Source organism: Bos grunniens, chromosome 14, assembly GCF_055505025.1.
Source record: "Bos grunniens cultivar Pamir isolate PY7600 chromosome 14, Bosgru_T2T1.0, whole genome shotgun sequence".
In the NCBI taxonomy this organism is placed as follows: domain Eukaryota; kingdom Metazoa; phylum Chordata; class Mammalia; order Artiodactyla; family Bovidae; genus Bos; species Bos grunniens.
In genome coordinates this window covers 20614366-20635638 of record NC_141178.1, presented here as the reverse complement: position 1 = coordinate 20635638, position 21273 = coordinate 20614366, and the positions used below count along the sequence as shown (strand labels likewise).

The following is a 21273-nucleotide window of genomic DNA, read 5'->3' as shown; positions in this document are numbered from 1 at the left end:
TCATAGGATTATTATGAAGATCAAGTGAGATGATCTTAAAGAAGAGCTGACAGGAGAATGATTGTGATCGTTTTAAATAATGCAGTCTCCTATGAATTTTGGAGCGGAGGCCTGAGGAGGGGAGGGGCGGGCTCTGAGGGTGGAGGGAACATGCGGGAGGGGTTGGACAAAGCTGGGAGCATCCAAGACCACCCAGGAATGCTGGTGTGGAAAGAGAACAGGAATCTTGGGCACACACTGGCCTGCCCAAGTGAGTCTGGGGGATTCCAACACTCGGGCAGGTTGGGGTAGGGTGGCCTTCAGAGAAAAGATGGCCAGAGGGGAACTCCTTGGCTGAAGGTGGAGCAGTGGAAAATGGGAACATCCCCAAATTCTAGAGGATGAGGTCATCCCAGCTGAAGCCAATCAAAACTCTCCCTTGGGGAGGCAAGAAAGGGTTTGCTAGGCCAAAAACTGCAGCGGGCTCTAGCGGCTGCCAAGAAAGGAGGCGAGGCAAGGCGAGCCCTGGGCCCGAAGCCATGAGCTCTGGAGGCCCCACCTTGGCTAGAAAAAGAGACTAGGGAGAGCTGGGGGGCGGGGGTGGGGCAACCCAGAAGCGGGGGGAGGGCGGGGGCTGTCTGAATTGTCTGGTGGTAATGGGGCACGCTCCTGGAAAAACTGTTAAGTCCTCAGAGGCAGCCAACAAAGCTTCGCACACCAGGGCTCTACAATGTTTTTCCCTTAACAAGGACAGAAAGCATTCCTTCCATCAGAGATGTTCTGTTGATTTATATGCACGTTTCGGGATTCTGAACTTTTCCTCCTACCTAGAGAGAACATTGACAATGAATGACGTGGGTTCAAATTCCAGGGCAGCGGTCGACCTTGGGCAGGATGCTTGACCTCTGGGTCTTGTAAAATGGGGATCACTGTACTTCACAGGTGTCACTGGGACCATCATCTCCATTCGCCGCCACTCTCCCCATCCCTGGGTTCAGAGAATAAAAGAAAGCCTACTAAATGAATGTGAAGGCAGACGGTCAAGTGTACAGAAGGGTCTCTCCTGCGTGGGCAACACCAGGGGGCTGGTTTCTAGGGGCCAGAGGGGACAGGTGGGGTCTGGAACTTGGGGAGCAGCGCCCCCAGTCCCAAGGTGGAGACCTGATCCTTACCCGATGCCTCCCAGTTCAAACTCCCTCTCTCCTAAGGCACCACCATCTGTTCCCATTTCTCTCAGACCCTGAAGAAGTGGTACGCTGCACTTGGAAGAGGAGGCATCCTTTCCCCAGACACCCCAGGGGCTAGAAATCCCCCAGGCCCGACGCCCTCCGGAGGCGCTGACGTCAGCCCGAGCGGCGGCCGCGGAGCGTTTCTGGTAAGTCTCCCGCCAGCGGCCACCTCCAGGAAGGACAGGGCTGGGCCCAGGCCAAGTCCCGCGGCTGCTCAGCGCCTGCCCGGCCTGGGGAGGTTTCCGGTGTGCCCACTTGGGCCGCAGCAATCCTGGGGCCCTAAGGGCGTGGGTGGCTGGCCGGCCGTTCCCGGCCTGTCGCCACCCTGTCCAAGAAGTCAATCCAGCCCACCGACCGCAGATTCCTAGAGCCTGCGCTCGCTGATGGGAATGGAAACGGAAGTACCTCCTTCCCCCTCCCCTCCCCTCCCCTCCCCCATTCCTGCTCTCCCCCCCCTTCCCCCATTCCTGCTCTCCCCTCCCTTCCCCCATTCCTGCTCTCCCCTCCCCCATTCCCCCTCCCCCCTCCCCCCCATTCCCCCTCCTCCTCCCCTCGCCCCTCCCCTATTCCCACCCTTCTCCCCTATTCCCACCCTTCTCCCCCCCCCTCCTCCCCACCCTCATCCCTCAAGACTGCTCTTTCCCTGTTCTTGTCACAGGCTTTGACAGCCATTTGAGACTGCTCAGGGAGAAGACAGGAACTCTGACCCTGGCCCCCAAATCAGAGGTTTTTAGGCCAGCAAGTCATAGCGTTTTAGAGCAGACAGAAGGGTCTCTCAAGCCAGGCCAGTGTCCTTTGAGTCAGTGGTTTCTGGATGCCAGGCACAGCACTCCCAGCTTCACAGGCATTAAAACCCTGACGCCTGCACTAGGGAGACACTGCTTGAGCTGCAGTTGACAGGTGGGAACATGGACACAGTGCACAGGACTGAAGCAGCCTGCCTGAGGCCCCACCTCGGAGCCTGTGTTGGGAGCCAGGTCTTGTGACTGACTTCACAGCTGAATTCTGCCACCGTGTTACGCTTCTCCACGCGTGTTGGTGGATCACGTGTTCCTGTCCTAGGTCTGCCAGGAATGAGAGAAACCTGTGGTTAAGCAGGCCTGGGGTGGGGGTGGGGGCAGGGAAGTACCCTAAATTCAGTTCCACTTCATGGAATGTCTTGGAGCATAGTGACAGATTAAAGGCTCTGACAAGTCCTGCAGGGAGTAAATCTGTTTAACTCTCTTTAACCTAGTGTTTCCCAAACTTATATGCATCTGGGAACCCCACCCCCTTTTTAAAAAATGGGAGATGGTTACCATCCTGGAGAAGGTGCTCTGGGAGCTGCTACATGAGATCACACCACCTGTCTTGTTCAGATAGTGCCTGGTATATATTAGGAGCTCTGTAAATGTGGGTTGGGTAAAATTAACATTTCCCCCATTGCTGGTCGTCCCAGCCCATTCCCCAGGATTTCTCTCCCTGAAGAGTCCTTCAGCCATGGAAGATAAACCCACTCCTGCTGGTGCCCCTGTGTGGGTTTTCTGGGCTGTGCTGGGGTTACGTGAAAAGAAAAGTTTATTCAGGCAACTCCTGTGGCCTCCTCTGTTTTAGCCTCCCCTCAGAGGTCCCTACTCTTAAGGACAAAGGGAAAGTTCTGAGACACTTCCATTCAGTTTTGGCATAGGAATATGGGTGTGGATGAGGGTGTAAAATGTGCTGTGCTGTGCTCAGTCGTGTCCAACTCTTTGCGACTCCATGGACTGTAGCCCACCAGGCTCCTCTGTCCATGGGGATTCTCCAGGCAAGAATCCTGGAGTGGGTTGCCATGCCCTCCTGCAGGGCATCTTCCCAACCCAGGAATCAAACTGGGGTCTCAAATCTCTCGCCTGCATTGCAGGCGGATTCTTTACCAGCTGAGCTACCAGGGAAGCCCAAGTCCTTTCAAGCCCCCAAGCCTGCCCAGGCAGGACTGCACAGGCCCTGAGGGGTCCTTCTACCCCGTGCTCACATCTCCGTTTTCACCTTTCTTGGCACCCTGCCCGGTCACCCCTCACCCCCTCCCTCTACTTTTTGCACCCTGTCTCTCAGCCCCTCTTACTTCCTACCCTCCTGGACTCGGCTTGAACTCCAGGCTCTATTGGAATCAGATCCTCTCTGGGGACCCTGAGCACACAGCAGGCCAAGCCCCGGCTCTGAGATTCAGGGGTGACCGCCGTGGGATGGGTGCAGGCCTCCCTTTAGACACAGCCAAGTCAGGAATGACAGATGCTCGCCATGACCCAGCGCCCTTCTCCCCACCCTTTGGTGGCACCCCCTTGGCAAGCCTCCCAGCCTGGAGCCGGTGCCAGGCCTCCTCCCTCTCTTGGATCCTGAGCACTGCTGGGAAGGGCACCACCACAGTGCTGGCATCGCTACAGGCTCAGACTCCCAACTGGGTACCACCTGCCAGCACATGTAGCAGCCTTGGGTCTAAACCACTTACTATTCTGGGCCTCCATCACTCTCTCCACATGCTCCCTTCCGACCCCGGGCCTAATGCTTAGCTTCTTGTCTCCTACCACTGGAAAAACAAATTGAGGCCACTGGGATCACATGATCTCCATCAAATCCTTCCTCCCTACCGAGTCTGCTTCCACGCACCCCCCTCCCACCCCCGCACCCCACTGCTTTCCTGTTAATTTTAGAAGCAGGCCAAAATCCAGGTCAGATCCCCCAGCCGGTGGAGTCGGGCTGCCGGGGTTCCAATCCCATTTATATCCCTTCCTGGCTGTGTGATCTTGGGCAGATTTCTTAAGCTCCTCAGTGCCTCGGTTTCCTCATCAGTGAAATGGGATGGTACTTGCCTTTACCTCACAGAGTTGATGGAAGGATTATATGAGAGAGGCTGCACAGAGAACTTGGCACAGGCAAATGCTAAGAAAGGCTAGCTATTGCCGCCTGCCTCTCTGCCTCCTCTAAACCGTGTTCCCTCATTATGAACATCTCCTGGTTTCTAGCTCATTCCTCTCAGCCTATACAGACACATCAGTCTCTCCTGTCATAAAAAAATCTCTTCTTGATTCTGCATTCTTGATTTCTCTTGTGCCTTCTCGTCCAGACTTCTCAGCAGCATCCTGAGAAGCAATCTGCCTGTTGCTTTCCTTATCTCCTTTCTGTTCCTCAGTCCACTGGAGACATGGCTTCTGGCTCTACCATACTTCTGACGTTTGTCGGGGGTCACCAAGGACCAGGCCAAGACCAGTGGGCACATCTCAGCCCCTGACCTCTGCCCCTGACCTCTGCCGGCTGCACTGACTGTATTAGTCATTTCCTCCTCTGTGAAATGATGGATGGCTTGGCATCCGTGCCTCCTTATCAACCCCTTGGTCCTCCTTGTACTTCTTTGACCTTTCCCTCTCTGTTCTCACAGGACTCCTTATCCACTGTGGGCCCCAGGGGACTGGTCTGCTGGTCCCCAGACTGGGGACCCTGAATCTGTCCTTGGTCAGTGGGTCTCCTCTGTCTTCACACTCCTTTCAGGTGATCTTAGCAGCTCTTAGCTTCCCAGATAGCTCAAATGCTAGAGAATCTTCCTGCAATGCGGTTCGATCCCTGGATTGGGAAGATCCCCTGGAGAAGGGCATGGCAACCCATTCCAATGTTCTTGCCTGGAGAATTTCATGGACAGAGGAGACTGGCGGGCTACAGTCCACGGGGTCACAAAGTCGGACATGACTGAGTGACTGACACTTTCACTTTCACTTAGCAGCTCTTATGGCCTCTACTTCCACTTGATGGTTGCTACCTGCTATGGACTGAATTGTGTGTGCCACCCCCTCCCCAAATTCATACATTGAAGCCCTAATCCCCAGTGCTAGTGTATATGGAGACAGAGACTGTAAGGAAGTAATTAAGATTAAATCAGGCTATAAATTCGGGCCCCTAATCTGATAGGTTAGATAGCATCACTGACGTAATGGACATGAACTTGAGCAAACTACAGGAGATAACGGAGGACAGGGAAGTCTGGCGTGCTGCAGTCTGTGGGGTTACGAAGAGTCAGACACTACTTAGTGACTGAATAATGACAACAATCTGATAGGATCAATGTCCTTATACAAAGAGGAAGAGACACCAGAGATCTCTCTTTCTGGGCTCACACGAGGACACAGCAAGAAGGCCATCTGTAAGCCAGGAAGAGAGTTCTCACCAGAAGTTAACTCTGCTGGTACCTTGGTCCTGGACCTCTAGCCTCTAGAAGTATGAGAAAATAATTTCTGTTATTCAAGCTACCCTGTCTATGGCAAATTCCTAAGCATGTAGGCATCCTAAGGCACCTCATCTGACTCTCTGTGACCCCATGGACTGTAACCCACAAGGCTCCTCTGTCCATGGGATTCTCCAGGCAAGAATACTGGAGTGGGTTGCTGTGCCCTCCTCCAGGGGATCTTCCTGACCCAGGGATCGAACCCAAGTCTCTTATGTCTCCTGCACTGGCAGGTGGGTTCTTAACCATCTGGGAATACCCGTTTCTAAGTGTACCAGTAAGTTTTTCCTGCAAAACAGACTATTCCAAAATTTGGTGGTTGAAAACAACCACTCATTTAGCTTATCTTTCTGCAGGTCAGCAGTTTGCTCTGGGCTCAGGTAGCAGTTCCTCTGATCTTGGATCTGTGGTCAGCTGCAGGTTTGGCTGGGCACTGGTTGTAGCCTGGCTTTAGCAGGATGGCTCATCTCTGCTCCACAGAGTCCCTCATCTTCCAGGAGGCAGGCCTGGACTTGTTTCCATGGTGATGCAGCAAGGTTCTAAGAAAGCAAGCAGAGTGGAGGTTTGGAAGGAAAAGCCTCAGACTCTGCAGACATCCAGGTCTGTGTACTCTGCATTCTTACCTGGCACTCTGGGAGTTGACTTCTCAATATCAAGACATCTTGGACAATGAACTAGGAATATAGAAAAGTAATTACACAAGAAAAAGAATGTATGTGTATAACTGCATCACTTTGCTGTGTAGCAGATAACACAGTATTGTAAATCAATTCTACTTCAATTTTAAAAGTACTTTGAAAACAGAATAATAATTAAGTAAACTCTGGAAAGGCACTTAACATTTTAAGGTATAATTGACAGGAGTTGCCAGATGTAGAGTAAGGAAAGACGAGGAAAATAGGCCTACACCTGGGTAGACAATCTTTGTGCTTCCCTGGTGTTTCAGGCAGTAAAGAGTCCACCTGCAATGCAGGAGACTGGGGTTTGATCCCTGGGCTGGGAAGATCCCCTGGAGAAGGGAATGGCAACCCCCTCCAGTATTCTCGCCTGGAAAATCCAATGGACAGAGAAGCCTGGTGGGCTACAGTCCATGGGATCGCAAAGAGTTGGACACAACTGAGCGATTAACACTTTCACTTTAGGTAGACAAATTGCTGGGCTAGATGGAGGGTGAAAAAAATTTGTTGAGCACTTATTATTTGCTGGACACTTTTCTAGCCCATTGGCACACAGAAAATACTAAGGTGCTTGAGAAAATGTTTCTGGAGCCAGACTTGGCTCTAGAGACTATATGCATTCTTTTTCAGATTCTTTTTCATGATAGCTTGTTTTAAGTTATTGAATATAGTTCTCTATGCTATACAGAAGTCAAGTGGGCCTTAGAAAGCATCACTACGAACAAAGCTAGTGGAGGTGATAGAATTCCAATTGAGTTATTCCAAATCCTGAAAGATGATGCTGTGAAAGTGCTGCACTCAATATGCCAGCAAATTTGGGAAACTCAGCAGTGGCCACAGGACTGGAAAAGGTCAGTTTTCACTCCAGTCCCAAAGAAAGGCAATGCCAAAGAATGCTCAAACTACTGCACAATTGCACCCATCTCACACGCTAGTAAAGTAATGCTCAAAATTCTCCAAGCCAGGCTTCAGCAATATGTGAACCGTGAACTTCCTGATATTCAAGCTGGTTTTAGAAAAGGCAGAGGAACCAGAGATCAAATTGCCAACATCCGCTAGATCATAGAAAAAGCAAGAGAGTTACAGAAAAACATCTATTTCTGCTTTATTGACTATGCCAAAGCCTTTGATTGTGTGGATCACAATAAACTGTGGAAAATTCTTCAAGAGATGGGAATACCAGACCACCTGATCTGCCTCTTGAGAAATTTGTATGCAGGTCAGGAAGCAACAGTTAGAACTGGACATGAAACAACAGACTGGTTCCAAATAGGAAAAGGAGTCCGTCAAGGCTGTATATTGTCACCCTGCTTATTTAACTTATATGCAGAGTGCATCATGAGAAACGCTGGACTAGAAGAAACACAAGCTGGAATCAAGATTGCTGGGAGAACTATCAATAACCTCAGATATGCAGATGACACCACCCTTATGGCAGAAAGTGAAGAGGAACTAAAAAGCCTCTTGATGAAAGTGAAAGAGGAGAGTGAAAAAGTTGGCTTATAGCTCAACATTCAGAAAACAAAGATCATGGCATCTGGTCCCATCACTTCATGGGAAATAGATGGGGAAACAGTGGAAACAGTGTCAGACTTTATTTTTCTGGGCTCCAAAATCACTGCAGATGGTGACTGCAGCCATGAAATTAAAAGACACTTACTCCTTGGAAGGAAAGTTATGACCAACCTAGATAGCATATTCAAAAGCAGAGACATTACTTTGCCAACAAAGGTTCGTCTAGTCAAGGCTATGGTTTTTCCTGTGGTCATGTATGGATGTGAGAGTTGGACTGTGAAGAAGGCTGAGCGCTGAAGAATGGATGCTTTTGAACTGTGGTGTTGGAGAAGACTCTTGAGAGTCCCTTGGACTGCAAGGAGATCCAACCAGTCCATTGTGAAGGAGATCAGCCCTGGGATTTCTTTGGAAGGAATGATGCTAAAGCTGAAACTCCAGTACTTTGGCCACCTCATGTGAAGAGTTGCCTCATTGGAAAAGACTCTGATGCTGGGAGGGATTGGGGGCAAGAGGAAAAGGGGACGACAGAGGATGAGATGGCTGGATGGCATCACTGACTCGATGGACGTGAGTCTGGGTGAACTCCGGGAGTTGGTGATGGACAGGGAGGCCTGGCGTGCTGTGATTCATGGGGTCGCAAAGAGTCGGACACGACTGAGCGACTGATCTGATCTGATACTATACAGAAGGTCCTTGTCATTTGTATCTAGTTTATATATAATAGTGTGTATCTGCTAATCCCAAACTAATTTGTCCCTCTCTCCCCTTCCCCTTTGATAACCATAGGGTTACTTTCTATGTCTGTGAGTCTTTTCTGTTTTATAAATTTCGTATCCTTTTTAGATTCCACAAATAAGTTATCGCATATGGTATTTGTCTTTCTTTGACTTACTTCACTTAGTGTGATACTCTCTAGGTCCATCTGTGTTACTGCAAATGACTGTGTTTCATTCTTCATTATGGCTGAATAATATTCCATTCTGCATCTATGCTGATCTTCTTTATCCATTTATCTGTCAGTGGACACTTAGGTTGCAGAAGCTATGTTCTTAATCACCACTTCCTTCATGTTCCTCCACCTACCATTCACCCACAGGAAGATAACCTGTTTGGAGTTAAAGATAATGAATTTGGTTTTAAATATAGATGTGGAGCTGCCTCTAGGACAACCGGGTAGAGACTTCTATTCAGCAGTTGGGTTTGTATGTGGAGTATAGGAATCAAAACACTGTAGACAGACAAGGATTGAGCCACGAGTGGATAACATCATACAGGGAGATGGTGCGGAGGGAGAGCAGGGGAATGCTGGGGGCACGCTTAAGGAGAGGATGGAGAAGAAGGACCCCACAAAGGAGCCTGAGGATGAGCAGCCAGAGATGGGAGAGGGAGGTTTTGGAGGCAGGGAGGACTGTAAGTCTGAGCTTGCCTGAGGGAGTCTTGGTTTAGGACAACCTGGCATGATAATTAATGCGTGCCCCCTTTCACTTTAAACAGTGGCCCAGTTTGGAAGATGGATTATATATATTCACCCTCCTTAGAAGGCCAAGGAGGAGAAAACATTAAGGAGAAGGAGACGTAGATGTGAAATGCTGCCAAGAAGACAAAGAAGGTTAAGTTTAGAAAGTGGGTTCCATTGGGATTGGATTTGGCAAACTGATGACCTTGGTTGGAGAAAGGCTTCTGAGAAAAAAGGTGTAAAATGGACTGGATCACGCTGAATCTAGATAAGAAACAAGTAAAGATAACAAATTGCACAAGTCTTTCCAGAAGCTTGGCTGGGAAGGAAAGAAAGAGACAGAGGGACAGCTACACGGAACAGAAGGGGACACACCCTCCCCACCGTTCTCTGCAGGGGCGGGTTGGAGCATGGCAGACCCAATAGGGACGACTCCAATAGAGACTGCCAGGGAGCCAAGGAGACTGCTTATGGGTCGAGGTTTCTGGGGAGCCAGAAAGTACGAGGGTCCAGATAAAAGGGAAAGAGCCTTGAAGAAATAAAGGGGGAGATTTAAGAAATAGTGGGCAAAGTCCCAAGGAGGTGGGTTTCTGGGCACGGAACTGATGAAGGGGCTGGCATCACCTTGCAGACTTGTTTGACCACAGCAGACCATGGTCAGTGATGCCTGGGTCTTCCCTTGGCTGTAGACTCTTTACCCACCCCACCCCCCGAATGCACATACCTGCACATGCGTGATTTCTTCACACAGGTCAGGAGGCTCACAGCAAGCTGATACCCACAGAGGAGTCCAGACCACAGTGAGGAAGTTCTGCTCCCTGGAGTACTTTCCCATTGCTTGGGGGTCCTCACACCAAAGTCTGTTCTTTCCATCTCCTCCAACTGACCCATAAATGCCCTAACATCCATGAAGGCAGGCCCTTCTTCATTTTAAAAGGTTTTCATAACATGCTACGACTCCCAGATTTGCAGGTTACTTTTCACCAGTTAATTCACACCCAGCTGCATCCAGATACCTCAAGGGGAGAGGTTCCTTAATCCCATCACTGTGGTTACTAGAAGTCTCCTCCTAGAGAGGGTCCTCCTGAGGGTCCTTCCAGGAAACCTACAGGCTGGTTCTAGGAGTCTGGACTCCCCTCCCAGCTCTGGACCTCAGGTCACATGACCCTCTGGGCACTGAGCCTCCTATCAAGGATGCTCCCATCACTCCCAACCCATGGAAAGACTGTCTGGGTAAGAACTCTCTTCACCTCTTAAAACACTTTATAATTTAAGGAATATTAATGAGATATAGAATGATCACTTTTCATTTATTTAGCAAACGTTTGGCAAGCTCTTCACATTCCAGGTGGAGCCCTCGGAACACAGAGTCGGTTCGAGCCTGCTCCCCATGCTAGAGGCGGCTTCTGAGACCACGTCCACTCTGTCCTGTAACAGCCCACCCAAATAATTCTGAGTTGACAGCATTTAGAAGCAGTGTCATGTGAATCGCCACAGAATTGTGGATTAAGGTGGTGAAAGTCTTCACTGCTATTAAATAATAGTTTATTTTAGAAACAGAGGCCTGTGTAAAGACGGCATAACAGGGGAAGGTAGGTCTTCTTATACCATGCAAATGATGGATCAGACACACAGAGGGGTGAGGGCTGCCTCTAAACCCTACCAGTGATCGGTGAGGGAGCAGGGGACAGCCCAGACCCTCTGTTTTATGAACTGGAGGGAAAATCCAAGAGGAGACAGGAGAATATAGGGAGAGAGAGAGAAAAAAAAAATAACCTGGAGGAGAATTGGTGGAGAAGAGGGGAAATAGTCAATGAAGTGATATGGATGGAATAGACACTGGATAGAGGTGGGGTCGAATCTTTGAATGGACAGACAAAATCCTCTGACAAAATGAGAGATTCCCAGGACTCCTGATTCCCAGTGCATGGGCACCATGACTGAAGGCAGACTCGAGTCCCTTGCAGAAAGGGCAGCCCCTTGGGACCCCACCAAATTCTGCCCTGACCCCTTTTGCTTGTCCCTGCCCCCCTCCCCCCACCCCCATTTCAGCAAGCATGCTTTCTCATCAGGGACTCACTGCCCTGACTCCTCTCCAACCTGCATTCCCAACCACCCACTGGACACCTCCCCTGGCGGTCCCACAGCCATCTCAGAGACAGGGTTTCATTCACTTATTAAATTCTGTCTTGCAACCTGTACTGTGTGCCAGGAACTACTTGTGCTGGGCTCAGAGGAGACAACAGACAGCAAGCAGACATGGTCCCGCCCTTACTGGGGAGATAGAGATAAGTCAAATAAACAACAAGTTGGGACGTCCCTGGTGATCCAAAGGTTAGGACTCAGTGCTTCCCCTGCAGGGGACACAAGTTCAATCCCTGGTCAGGAAACTAAGGTCCTGCAAGCCATGTGAGTGCAGCCAAAAGCAAAACAAAACAAAATCCATAAATAATCAACAGCTTGTTACAATACAGTGTGAGGACACCCTACTCACTGTATCCCATCTCCAAACCTGAATTCTAGCAGCAGCATCGTGGGTCCTCCCAGCTCCTCTGCCTCCTGTATGCCCACACATCCATGTGATTCTCCGGGCGTGTGTCGCCTCCTTTTCTTTCTCCATGACCTCTGCCTGGACTCCTAGCCTGCCACCTCCAATCTCCACCCAAAACCCTCCTCCGCGTGGCTGCCCAAGTTTTCTCTTCTAAATTACAAGTGTGATCACACTATTCTCAAGATTAAGACCTTCTTTACAGGAACCTCAAAGAGAAATAGTAGAAAGTCATTGGAGGGACTTTTCTGGTGGCCCAATGGTGAAGACTTCACCTTTCGGTGCTGGGGTGCAGGTTCGATCCCTGGTCGGGGAGCTAAAATCGCACATGCCTCCTGGCCAAAAAACCAAAATACAAAACAGAATCAATATTGTAGCAAATTTAATAAAGACTTTAAAAATGGTCCACATTAAAAAAAAACAACTTTAAAAAGATACATAAAAAAGAAAGTCATTGGAGATAGAATAATTCAATTTAAGACTCTTAGTCCATAAGAGAATAAGATTTGGATACAGACACATAAACACACACACACAGCATGTAAAAGAACTAAATAACATAAATAATAAGGTACAACTAATGTATATGCAGTTTTTCCCCTCTAAAGATAGATAATACAAGAGCCAAAAATTAACCAAATTTTAGGAAATAATGAAAACCTTAATGGATTTCAAAAAGCTGAGTACAAACAATCTTCTGATTATAATATTACAATAAAATGAGAATTTAATAACCACCAGAAGATAAAAAGTTACAACCACCTAGAAATATACTTCTAAAATTTATCTTAAGCAATTTGAGTTAAAGAGGAAATACAAACTGAGAAGGAAGATTATCTAGAAAATAACAATAAACTCTTCGGAAACATCAAAAACGAAGGTACAAGACCTTCATCCATGCTCTCTTTCCCACCCTCTGTAACGCCCTCTGTAGTTTGCACCCATGACCCCGGTCCCGCTTTCTCTGTTCTCTCCTTTTCCTTGGCTCCTGCACTGAATTTCTCAACAGCTCTGGAAGCTGTCACCTTCTGTCACCCTTCCACACCTTTGCACCTTTATGCCATTGGCCTGGGATGTCCTTTCCCTTCTTATCCACCTAGCAAACTCCTGTTTACTCATGAAGACTCAGAGTTGTGGTCCCTTCCTTTGTGACGCCTCACACAGAATCGTCCACCCCTTCCCCATGTCCCCAGAGGTCTTGGCACTGTCCTCTGGAGAAGATGTGAGTGAAAAGAGAGCCTGGGTCAGGTCTCAGCCACTCCCCAGGCCAACAGTTTCAACACTGTGTCACTAACACCCAACTCCCTTGTCCCTGTCACCTTCCACCCTCTTGGCAGCTGGCTGCATTTCTAGGGGCTCTTTGCTGTAGGTCAGTTAATGTTGCTGGATAAGACAAAACAAAAACAGGAAATTGTGTTAATTCTGCACACTAACAAACTCATCAGTCCTTAGGTGACACCCTCCCCTTTAGTCTGGCTCACACATAGTCTCCTCTTGGGTCCTTCACACAGTGCTTCCTGGAATCTGTCCCAAAGATTACACATGTCCTTTGAGATATGAATGGGGGTTTTGTGGGGATTTTGGGGTTTTGTTTTGAAGGAAGTTAAGAAAGGAAAGGGTTCCCCAATACATTTGGGAAATGCCAGAAGTAAACAAAAAGTTATATCAATCGCCATGATGTACACTTCAAATATCTTATAATTTTGTACCTTTATTAATGCCTCAATAAAGCTGAGATTTCCAAAAAGAGTTAACTGGTCTCATGTTTATTAAAAAAAAAACAAAAAACAGTTTATCAGAACTTTTAATTCACTGATAAACATTTATGAAGAACTAAACAGTATGCGAATTTCCTCAAAGGACTTGCACTTGGAACCCTTTAGTTAACCGTGCCTAACTACGTCTCGTCTTGTGAAAAACAGTAGCTTATCTGGAAGCAGTGGAAACTGCGACACTCCTTTTCCTCCCCATTAGTGGCTGATCTGGCCTTTTGTTTTACTGGAGAATTTGAAGCTGTGTCTGCCCCCTGACCCAGCTTCCTCCCTGACACAAACTTCCCCTCCTTCACATTTTCTCTTCCTTCCTGTACAACTCAGAGCCTCACTTTCCTATGTTTTCCATGCAGTGCATTCCGTTGCTCCACTCAAGGGTTGTGGGGTGCTAACCGCATCCAGTGGGCGGAAGCCAGGGATACTGCTACACATCTCAATACCCAGGACAGAGACCCTCCTCTCCAGCCCTCCACCCCAAGCCTAACAAAGACTTTCTGGCCCAAAGTGTTAATAGAGTTGAGGTTGAGAAACTCTCACCTTTCTTTTTCCCTTTCCAAATTTTTAACTTTTTGTTTTTTGTTTATAGCTGATTAACAATGTTGTGGCAATTTCAGGTATACAGTGAAGGGACTAAGACATACATATACATATATCCATTCTCCCTTAAACCCAGGAGAAAAACCTCACCTTTAACAGGATTCTTTAAGAGAATCTCTGAGAATATGAGCGGTGTCTGCTAAGGTGCTCAAGTCACTCTAGTCTAACATCACCCACAAAATATCTCAACCTTGCAGCCCCTTGACCTGGCATTCCATCTGTTGTGGACTGAATGTTGTCCCTGCCAGGATCACTGCCCCCAGATGTGATGGTATTAGGAAGGGTGTCTTTGAGAGGTAATTAGAATTAGATGAGGTCGTAGTCTAGTCAAGGCTATGGTTTTTCCTGTGGTCATGTATGGATGCAAGAGTTGGACTGTGAAGGAAGCTGAGTGCCGAAGAATTGATGCTTTTGAACTGTGGTGTTGGAGAAGATTCCTGAGAGTCCCTTGGACTGCAAGGAGATCCAACCAGTCCATTCTGAAGGAGATCAGCCCTGGGTGTTCTTTGGAGGGAATGATGTTAAAGCTGAAGCTCCAGTACTTTGGCCACCTCATGTGAAGAGTTGACTCACCGGAAAAGACTCAATGGGAGGGATTTGGGGCAGGAGGAGAAGGGGACGACAGAGGATGAGATGGCTGGATGGCATCACTGACTCGATGGACGTGAGTCTGAGTGAACTCCGGGAGTTGGTGATGGACAGGGAGGCCTGGCGTGCTGCGACTCATGGGGTCACAAAAAGTCGGACATGACTGAGCGACTGAACTGAACTGAGGTCATTGAGGGTGGAGCCCTTCTAAATGCGATTAGTACCCTTGTAAGAGCTATAGCACTTGCTTCCTCTTTCTGCTTCTCTTCCACGTGAGGACACAATGAGAAGTCAGCAGTCTACAATGCAGAAGAGGACTCTCATCAGAACCGGGGCATGCTGGCACCCTGATCCTGGACTTTCAACTTCTAGAACACTGAGAAATGAATTTCTGTTGTCTCTAAGGCACCCATGGGCTTCCCTGGTAGCTCAGCTAGTAAAGAATCCATCTGTAGTGTGGGAGATCCTGGTTTGATTCCTGGGTTGGGAAGTCCCCCTGGAGAAGGTATAGGCTACCCACTCCAGTCTTCTCAGGCTTCCCTGGTAGCTCAGATGGTAAAGAATCCGCCTGCAATATGGGAGACCTATGTTCAATCCCTGAATTGGGAAGATTCCCTGGAGGAGGGCATGGCAACCCACTAGAGTATGATGCCTGGAGAATGCCCCATGAACAGAGGAACTTGGCAAACTACAGTCTAGGGATCGAAAAAAGTTGGACGTGACTGAGCGACTAAACAGCACAGCACGTAAGTCACCCATAAGTCTGTGGGGCTTTATCATAACAGCCTGGATAGATTAAGACAGCACCCTCACACAGCTGAAGAGTACCCACTGCCTTCGCCCCCACGTCTCCACATCCAGTCTCCCGCTGGCCACCTGTGACCTGGCCTCTCTCATCATGACTCTGAATATCTTCCCTCCAGAGTGAAGTCTTGATTGTTAAATTGACACTTTTTGGAACTTTTCTTGCTTCACTTCTCTGCAGTCTTTGAAACTCACCTTCCTGGCTTTGAGACGCCCCATGGCCCTGGTTCAGCATCAGTTGCCCCAGCTAAGGGAAGACTAGTAACTGGCAGCATGTCAAGGGGAGCTGGCAAAGACCTGGAAACCATGGAACCTGAGCCCACATAAATGCAGGGGATTAAGGCTGTCTCAGTGAGTCCAGAAGCCAGACAAGCAATTCTAGAAAACAAGATACCCCAAGGGCAATGCTAGGAGGCACTCCAAAGGCAAACAGCAGCTTGATGAAGTTCCCAGGAGCATGCAGCCTGAGGACCCAGAGTGAAACGGCCAAGTGGAAGGGCTGCAGGTTCAGAAGAAGTCGAAGAGATGCTCGTCCAGAGTGATCATGGCGTTTGTGCTGAACACGAGCATGCAGGGGTTAGCTTCAGGAAGTCAGACAGAACAGAGAAGCAGGGAAGAATGCACGTGATGCAATCGTGTGGAAATGCAACAGTAGAAACCTGGAACCAGCATGGCAGAGGAGAGAAGTCAAAGATGGCTTCCTGGAGTCGGTAACGTGGGACCTGGTTTTTGAGTAAAGAATCAGAGTCAGATTCTGAGCTTAAAGAAGAGGAAGACACCAGAGAGGGGACATCAGGTGCAAAGGCACAGAGTCAGAGCCATGGAACGGTCCTTAGGTGTGACTGGAGGGAAGTTTGAGGAAGGGTTTGGAGTACACTGGCGGCCTTGGGTGTCAACCTAAGGGCCCAGAACAACCTGTGGGAAATGGTGAATGATGTTTAAGCCTTAGAGAAGTGTGGTCAGATTTGACCTGAGACAGTTAAAAGGTCATGCAGTTGTCTGAACAGACAAAGGAGGTAAAGGCCAGCACTGAAGCACCAATCGTTCATTCAGTAGACTTGCTTTAAATAGTCCATGTTAGTCACTAATCTCAAGACAGGGGATACAGACCTGAACAAAGAGACAAGGCTCTCTAGCCTCATGTAGTTTAGTGTGTGTGTGTGTGTGTTTTGAGGCAGACAGAAAGTAAAAAAACATCGACAAGTAAACAATGTGGTTCAAAGGAGTTTGGGAAGAATAAAGCTGTGTGACGTGATGGAGTCACTGGGAAGCTATTTGAGGCAGATCAGGAAGGGAAGTCCTCTCAAAAGTGGTGATGTTAATGCCTGAGCTCAGAGCTCTCTGAAAAGAGCCAACCTGCCTGTGAAGCCTTAGGGACATAGCCTTCCAGAGAAGCATGGGTTCAAGCACAGTCCCTGAGGTGAGAGTTTGAAAAACAGAAAGAAGGCCAGTGAGGGTGGCAGTGGGACCCAAAGGGGAGAGGACAGATTGCAGAGCTATGAGGGGTTGGTTGACAGCCCTTGGTGACTGTCTGGATGTGGGGGGAAGAGGAGGGGCTGCGGCTGGGATGACTTCCCACATCCACTTGGGGAATGTGGGTACCACTCCTCCCCCAGACAGAGACAGCAGAAGGCACTGGTTTTGATGAAATTCAGCAGATCACATAGTGAGATGAATGGCAGTTTGTCCACTTGGATGAATGGTATGTCCATGTTCTAATCCCTGGAACCGTGAAGGTGACCTTATTTGAAAGAAAGGCCTTTGCAGATGTGAGTAAATCAAGGCTCTTGAGATGAGACCATCCTGGATTTAGGTGATCCCCAATTCCAGTGACAGGGGTTCTAGGAGAAAGGCAGAAAGATTTGAAACACAGAGGGAGGGGAGAAGGCCTTGTGAAGATAGAGGCTGAGATTGGATTCATTGTAGCCACAAGCCAAAGAACACTTAAGGACCTAGAACCTAGCTTCCACCAGAAGCTAGAAGAGGTGAGGACGGACTCTCTCCCAGAGCCGTCAGAGGGAGCGTGGCCCTGCGGACACCTCGACTTCAGATTTCTGGCCCCCACAGCTGGGAGAGACAAAATCTCTGTTTTTCCCCTGGAGAGGTCTTAGCAACACACTCCACTGTTCTTGCCTGGAGAATCCCATGGACAGAGGAGCCTTACAATCCATAGGGTAGCAAAGAGTCTGACATGACTGAAGCAACTTAGCACAAAGCATGCATCCACAATATATAAAGGATTTACACAACTCAACAACAAGGAAAAAAAGCAAGATTAAAAAAAATTCTGTTGTTTTAAGCCACAAAGTGTGTGGTGGTTTTTTACATCAGCCACAGGAAGTGAACACAGGACACTCCATGTTAAGTGTGGGGAGTGAGATGGAGGAGTTGGCTGGCCAGATGGATACATGAGTTCCCCTGAGGAGAGAGGCCAGGGCTGGAGATAAAGCTCTGAAAGGCGGTTGAGTGTACAGATGGCAATTTAAACCCCTGTCAGCACAGAACCTGAAACACAGCCCCAGAAGCTCTTTCTCAGAAGCACAAAACCAAAAGCTTTTCAGATTTTTGGAAACAGATTTCACTCACTGTTATAACCAAACACCCACACTATATATCAATGACATACAGTGTTCGTATCAAAGAATATGTTTATAAGCATTTTAATATCTTCTAATTAATTAAACAAGAGTTCTGTCAAATTATTTTCTTGAGTCAGGAAATCTTGTACTTCCTTGAACTTCTCAGAATCTGATGTGAGAACCGCCTATTTTACATCTGGCACCTCTGAGAACAGAGAGAGCCTGCAGTGGAGAAAGTGCCAGAAATAGTATTTATCAGTTTATCATTGAAAGATGAAAAGTTGAAAGTGTTAGTCACTCAGTCGTGTCCGACTCTTTGCAACCTCATGGACTGTAGCCAGTCAGGCTCCTCCGTCCATGGACTTCTCCAGACAAGAATACTGGAGTGGGTTGCCATTCCCTTCTCCAGGGAATCTTTCTGACTCAGGGATCCAACCCAGGTCTTCTGCCTTGCAGGCAGATTCTCAGATGGTAATCTGAGTCACCAAGGAAGCCCCTAGTTTATGGTATCGCCTAGCAAAAATTCCTCCAATGCCTCTGATGGGCTGCAGAAGCACTTCCGTTACACAAACTGTGTGTGTACCACCTCCTTTTTATCACTTCTCTCAAAAGTGTCTACTCATTGGTATCATAAAAGTGACTTCCTCTCATAGCATCGGGTGGGCCTCGAACATTTGTAGGATCTGGGACAAGAGTACAAGTTGAGACCCTAATTTCGCACATCAAGGATTTACAAATGATGAAACCCACAAAATGTTAAATAGAATAGAGTTTGTCTGCATACCTTGATGAATAGCTGCATCATGCCCTAGAAAGTCAGGATCAAATTCGGAACTCTCTGACTCCTTGGAGTTCTGCCCTGGAATGTGGAGTGTGCGTAGGGCTCCCTCTTAAGCCTTGGCTCCCACCGCCTGCTCCACAGCACAGTCAGAGGGGCTCATAGGATGCAGACAGACACCCGGGGCCTGAGGCCCAGCTCAACCACCCTATGGCCCAAGAACTTCCACAGGACCAGCCCATAGAGGCCCCGCACAGGCCCTGGAATTGGTTTGAGGCCATTTGGGCAGGGGATTCTGGGATCTGGGGGATGGCATGAACCCTGCATAGGTTTGACCCGTTTGCCCCGCAGACTCCTTGAGCAGTGAGAGGCGAAGCAGAGCACAGGACACAGACCAGGGGCTCCTCTTTCCTGTATAGACGAGAAGGAGTGGTTTGCGAGAGTCAGAGAAGTAGACCAAGAGATGGCTTTGCTCAATGGGTGCATTCTCTCGTACACATTTTAGTTAAGAAATTCAATGCTGGACTTTGCTGGTGGTACGGTGGATAAGAATCCATCTCCCAATGCAGGGGCCATGGCTTCAGTCCCTGGTCCAGGAAGATCCCACATACCGCGGAACAACTAAGTCCATGCCCAGCTACTGAGCCCGAGGTCTAGAGCTTGTGAACCACAACTGCTGAAGCCTGTGTGCCTGGAGCCTGTACTCTGCAGCAAGAGAAGCTTCTTTCCTCCTTTATGATGAGTGATACTTGCTTCTATAAAGTACTATGAACTTCCATTTAAACACATTTCTTTCGTCTTTTTTTTTTGGCCACACCAGGCCTTAGTTGCGGCACAAGGGAGCCTCAGACTTTGTTGAAATATACAAAAGCTTTAGTTGCAGTGTGAGAACTCTTTGTTGGGGCATGTGGGATCTAGTTCCCTGACCAGGGATCAAACCTGGGCCCCCAACACTGGGAGCTCAGAGTCTTAGCCACTGGACCACCAGGGAAGTTCCTAAATATATTTCTTTATGTTAAAAAGTGAGATGATTTACAGAAAAATGGTATGTAAATAGTAATATAAATGATACCCTGATATAGCAAAAAATAATTTTTTATGATTAATGGCTGCTCCCTCATATCAAGTAATTATTACTTGTCTAATTTTTGTTGATTTTTTCCACATAATGAAGACTCACGTCAACAACAAGATCCTTAAGGGGGTGGGGAAAAGTGGAAAATAGCAACTCTAGGGAAGCAGTCTTCTTCAGGAGCAAATCATTGTTTGCCTTTGTGATATTCTCAAATGTTTGTAGCTCATATCTCATGGATAGAAGCCAGAAACTCAGGCACCCCACAGAGAGAAAGTCAATTCCAAACAGATACATTGAAATAATTAAAACCAGACAGCCCTAGAACATTAGGCTCCTGGCTACCAGGAAGTGACAGCTTTTAGGGAGGTCTAGCCTTGATCCATGTGCTGCAAACACACTCATCTTTTTTCATCCTTTGCTATAAACACTCAGCCTGTCTCTCTTACCTGCTTTATAGATTGCAGATGGCAGACTTTAATCAGGACTATCTCTTAGGGCCTCCCCCGCTTGTGACTGAGCGTTTCATGTTTGTTAGCTGAGAAAAGAGATAGTGCAAACGATCTTTAATCCTTGTCTATGCTAGCATTCCCCAAAGGTGGTCTCCAGAAAATAATTTTGTTGGACTTCAATGAATATTACTTGGAAAGGGGGCTCCAAGATTTAACAGTGATGCTCTTTGGCCAGAACTGTGATTAATTATGTCAAGGGACTAATGTTCCATGGACTGACTGGCCTTTCAGTTCAGTTCAGTTGATCAGTGATGTCTGACTTTTTGCGACCCCATAGACTGCGGCACGCCTGTCTTCCCTGTCCATCACTAACTCCCAGAGCTTGCTCAAACTCATGTCCATTGAGTCAGTGATGCCATCCAACCATCTCATCCTCTGTTGGCCCCTTCTCCTCCCACCTTCAATCTTTCCGAGCATCGGAGTCTTTTCTAATGAGTCAGTGCTTCACATCAGGTGGCCAAAGTATTGGAGCTTCAGCTTCAGCATCGGTCCTTCCAATGAATATTCAGGACTGATTTCCTTTAGGACTGACTTGTTCGATCTCCTTACAATCCAAGGGACTCTGGCACTAGGCTAGACAAAATATAATCAGGAAAGTAAAACTTTGCCTAAGTCAGTAAGGTGCTCCCAAAGCTAAATATAAGGATATTTGGGGTTCTCTGGTTTTTTTTTTTATTATTCATATGGTATTAATAACAATTTTCAGTAACCAAGCATATACTTTGCACCAATTACTTACTGTACTATCACCTTATTCAAATTTATAATGACTCTGCAAAGGTCTTTTTTAATCTTCATTTTATAAAAATTTATTTTATTTATTTACTAATTTTGGTTGCACTGGGTCTTCATTGCTGTGCTCAGACTTTCTCTTGTTATGTCAAGCGGGGTCTGCTCTTTGTTGAGGGCTTCTCATTGCAGTGGCTTCTCTTGTTACGG

At 47.8% G+C, this 21273-nt stretch overlaps 1 protein-coding gene across 1 annotated transcript; it reads right to left on the bottom strand.

Annotated features, from left to right (window-relative positions):
- Positions 1 to 748: 748 nt before the first annotated feature.
- On the bottom strand, positions 749 to 18774 carry LOC147359158 (uncharacterized). The gene is made up of 4 exons (XM_086338142.1): positions 18757 to 18774; positions 15788 to 15949; positions 1152 to 1588; positions 749 to 967 (listed from the first exon to the last, which is right to left on the bottom strand). The coding sequence occupies exons 1-4, from the start codon at positions 18772 to 18774 to the stop codon at positions 937 to 939; spliced, it is 648 nt and encodes a 215-aa protein (XP_086194268.1). The 3' UTR covers positions 749 to 936.
- Positions 18775 to 21273: the final 2499 nt, after the last annotated feature.

Excerpts from the sequence above, each read along its gene's own strand:
- LOC147359158 (XM_086338142.1), bottom strand. Across the intron at positions 1,589-15,787 it reads CTCCTAGCATTGCCCTTGGG|CGAGCGCAGGCTCTAGGAAT; the intron begins GTATCTTGTTTT and ends CATTCCCATCAG. Across the intron at positions 968-1,151 it reads TTTGAACTGGGAGGCATCGG|GGATGGGGAGAGTGGCGGCG; the intron begins GTAAGGATCAGG and ends CTCTGAACCCAG.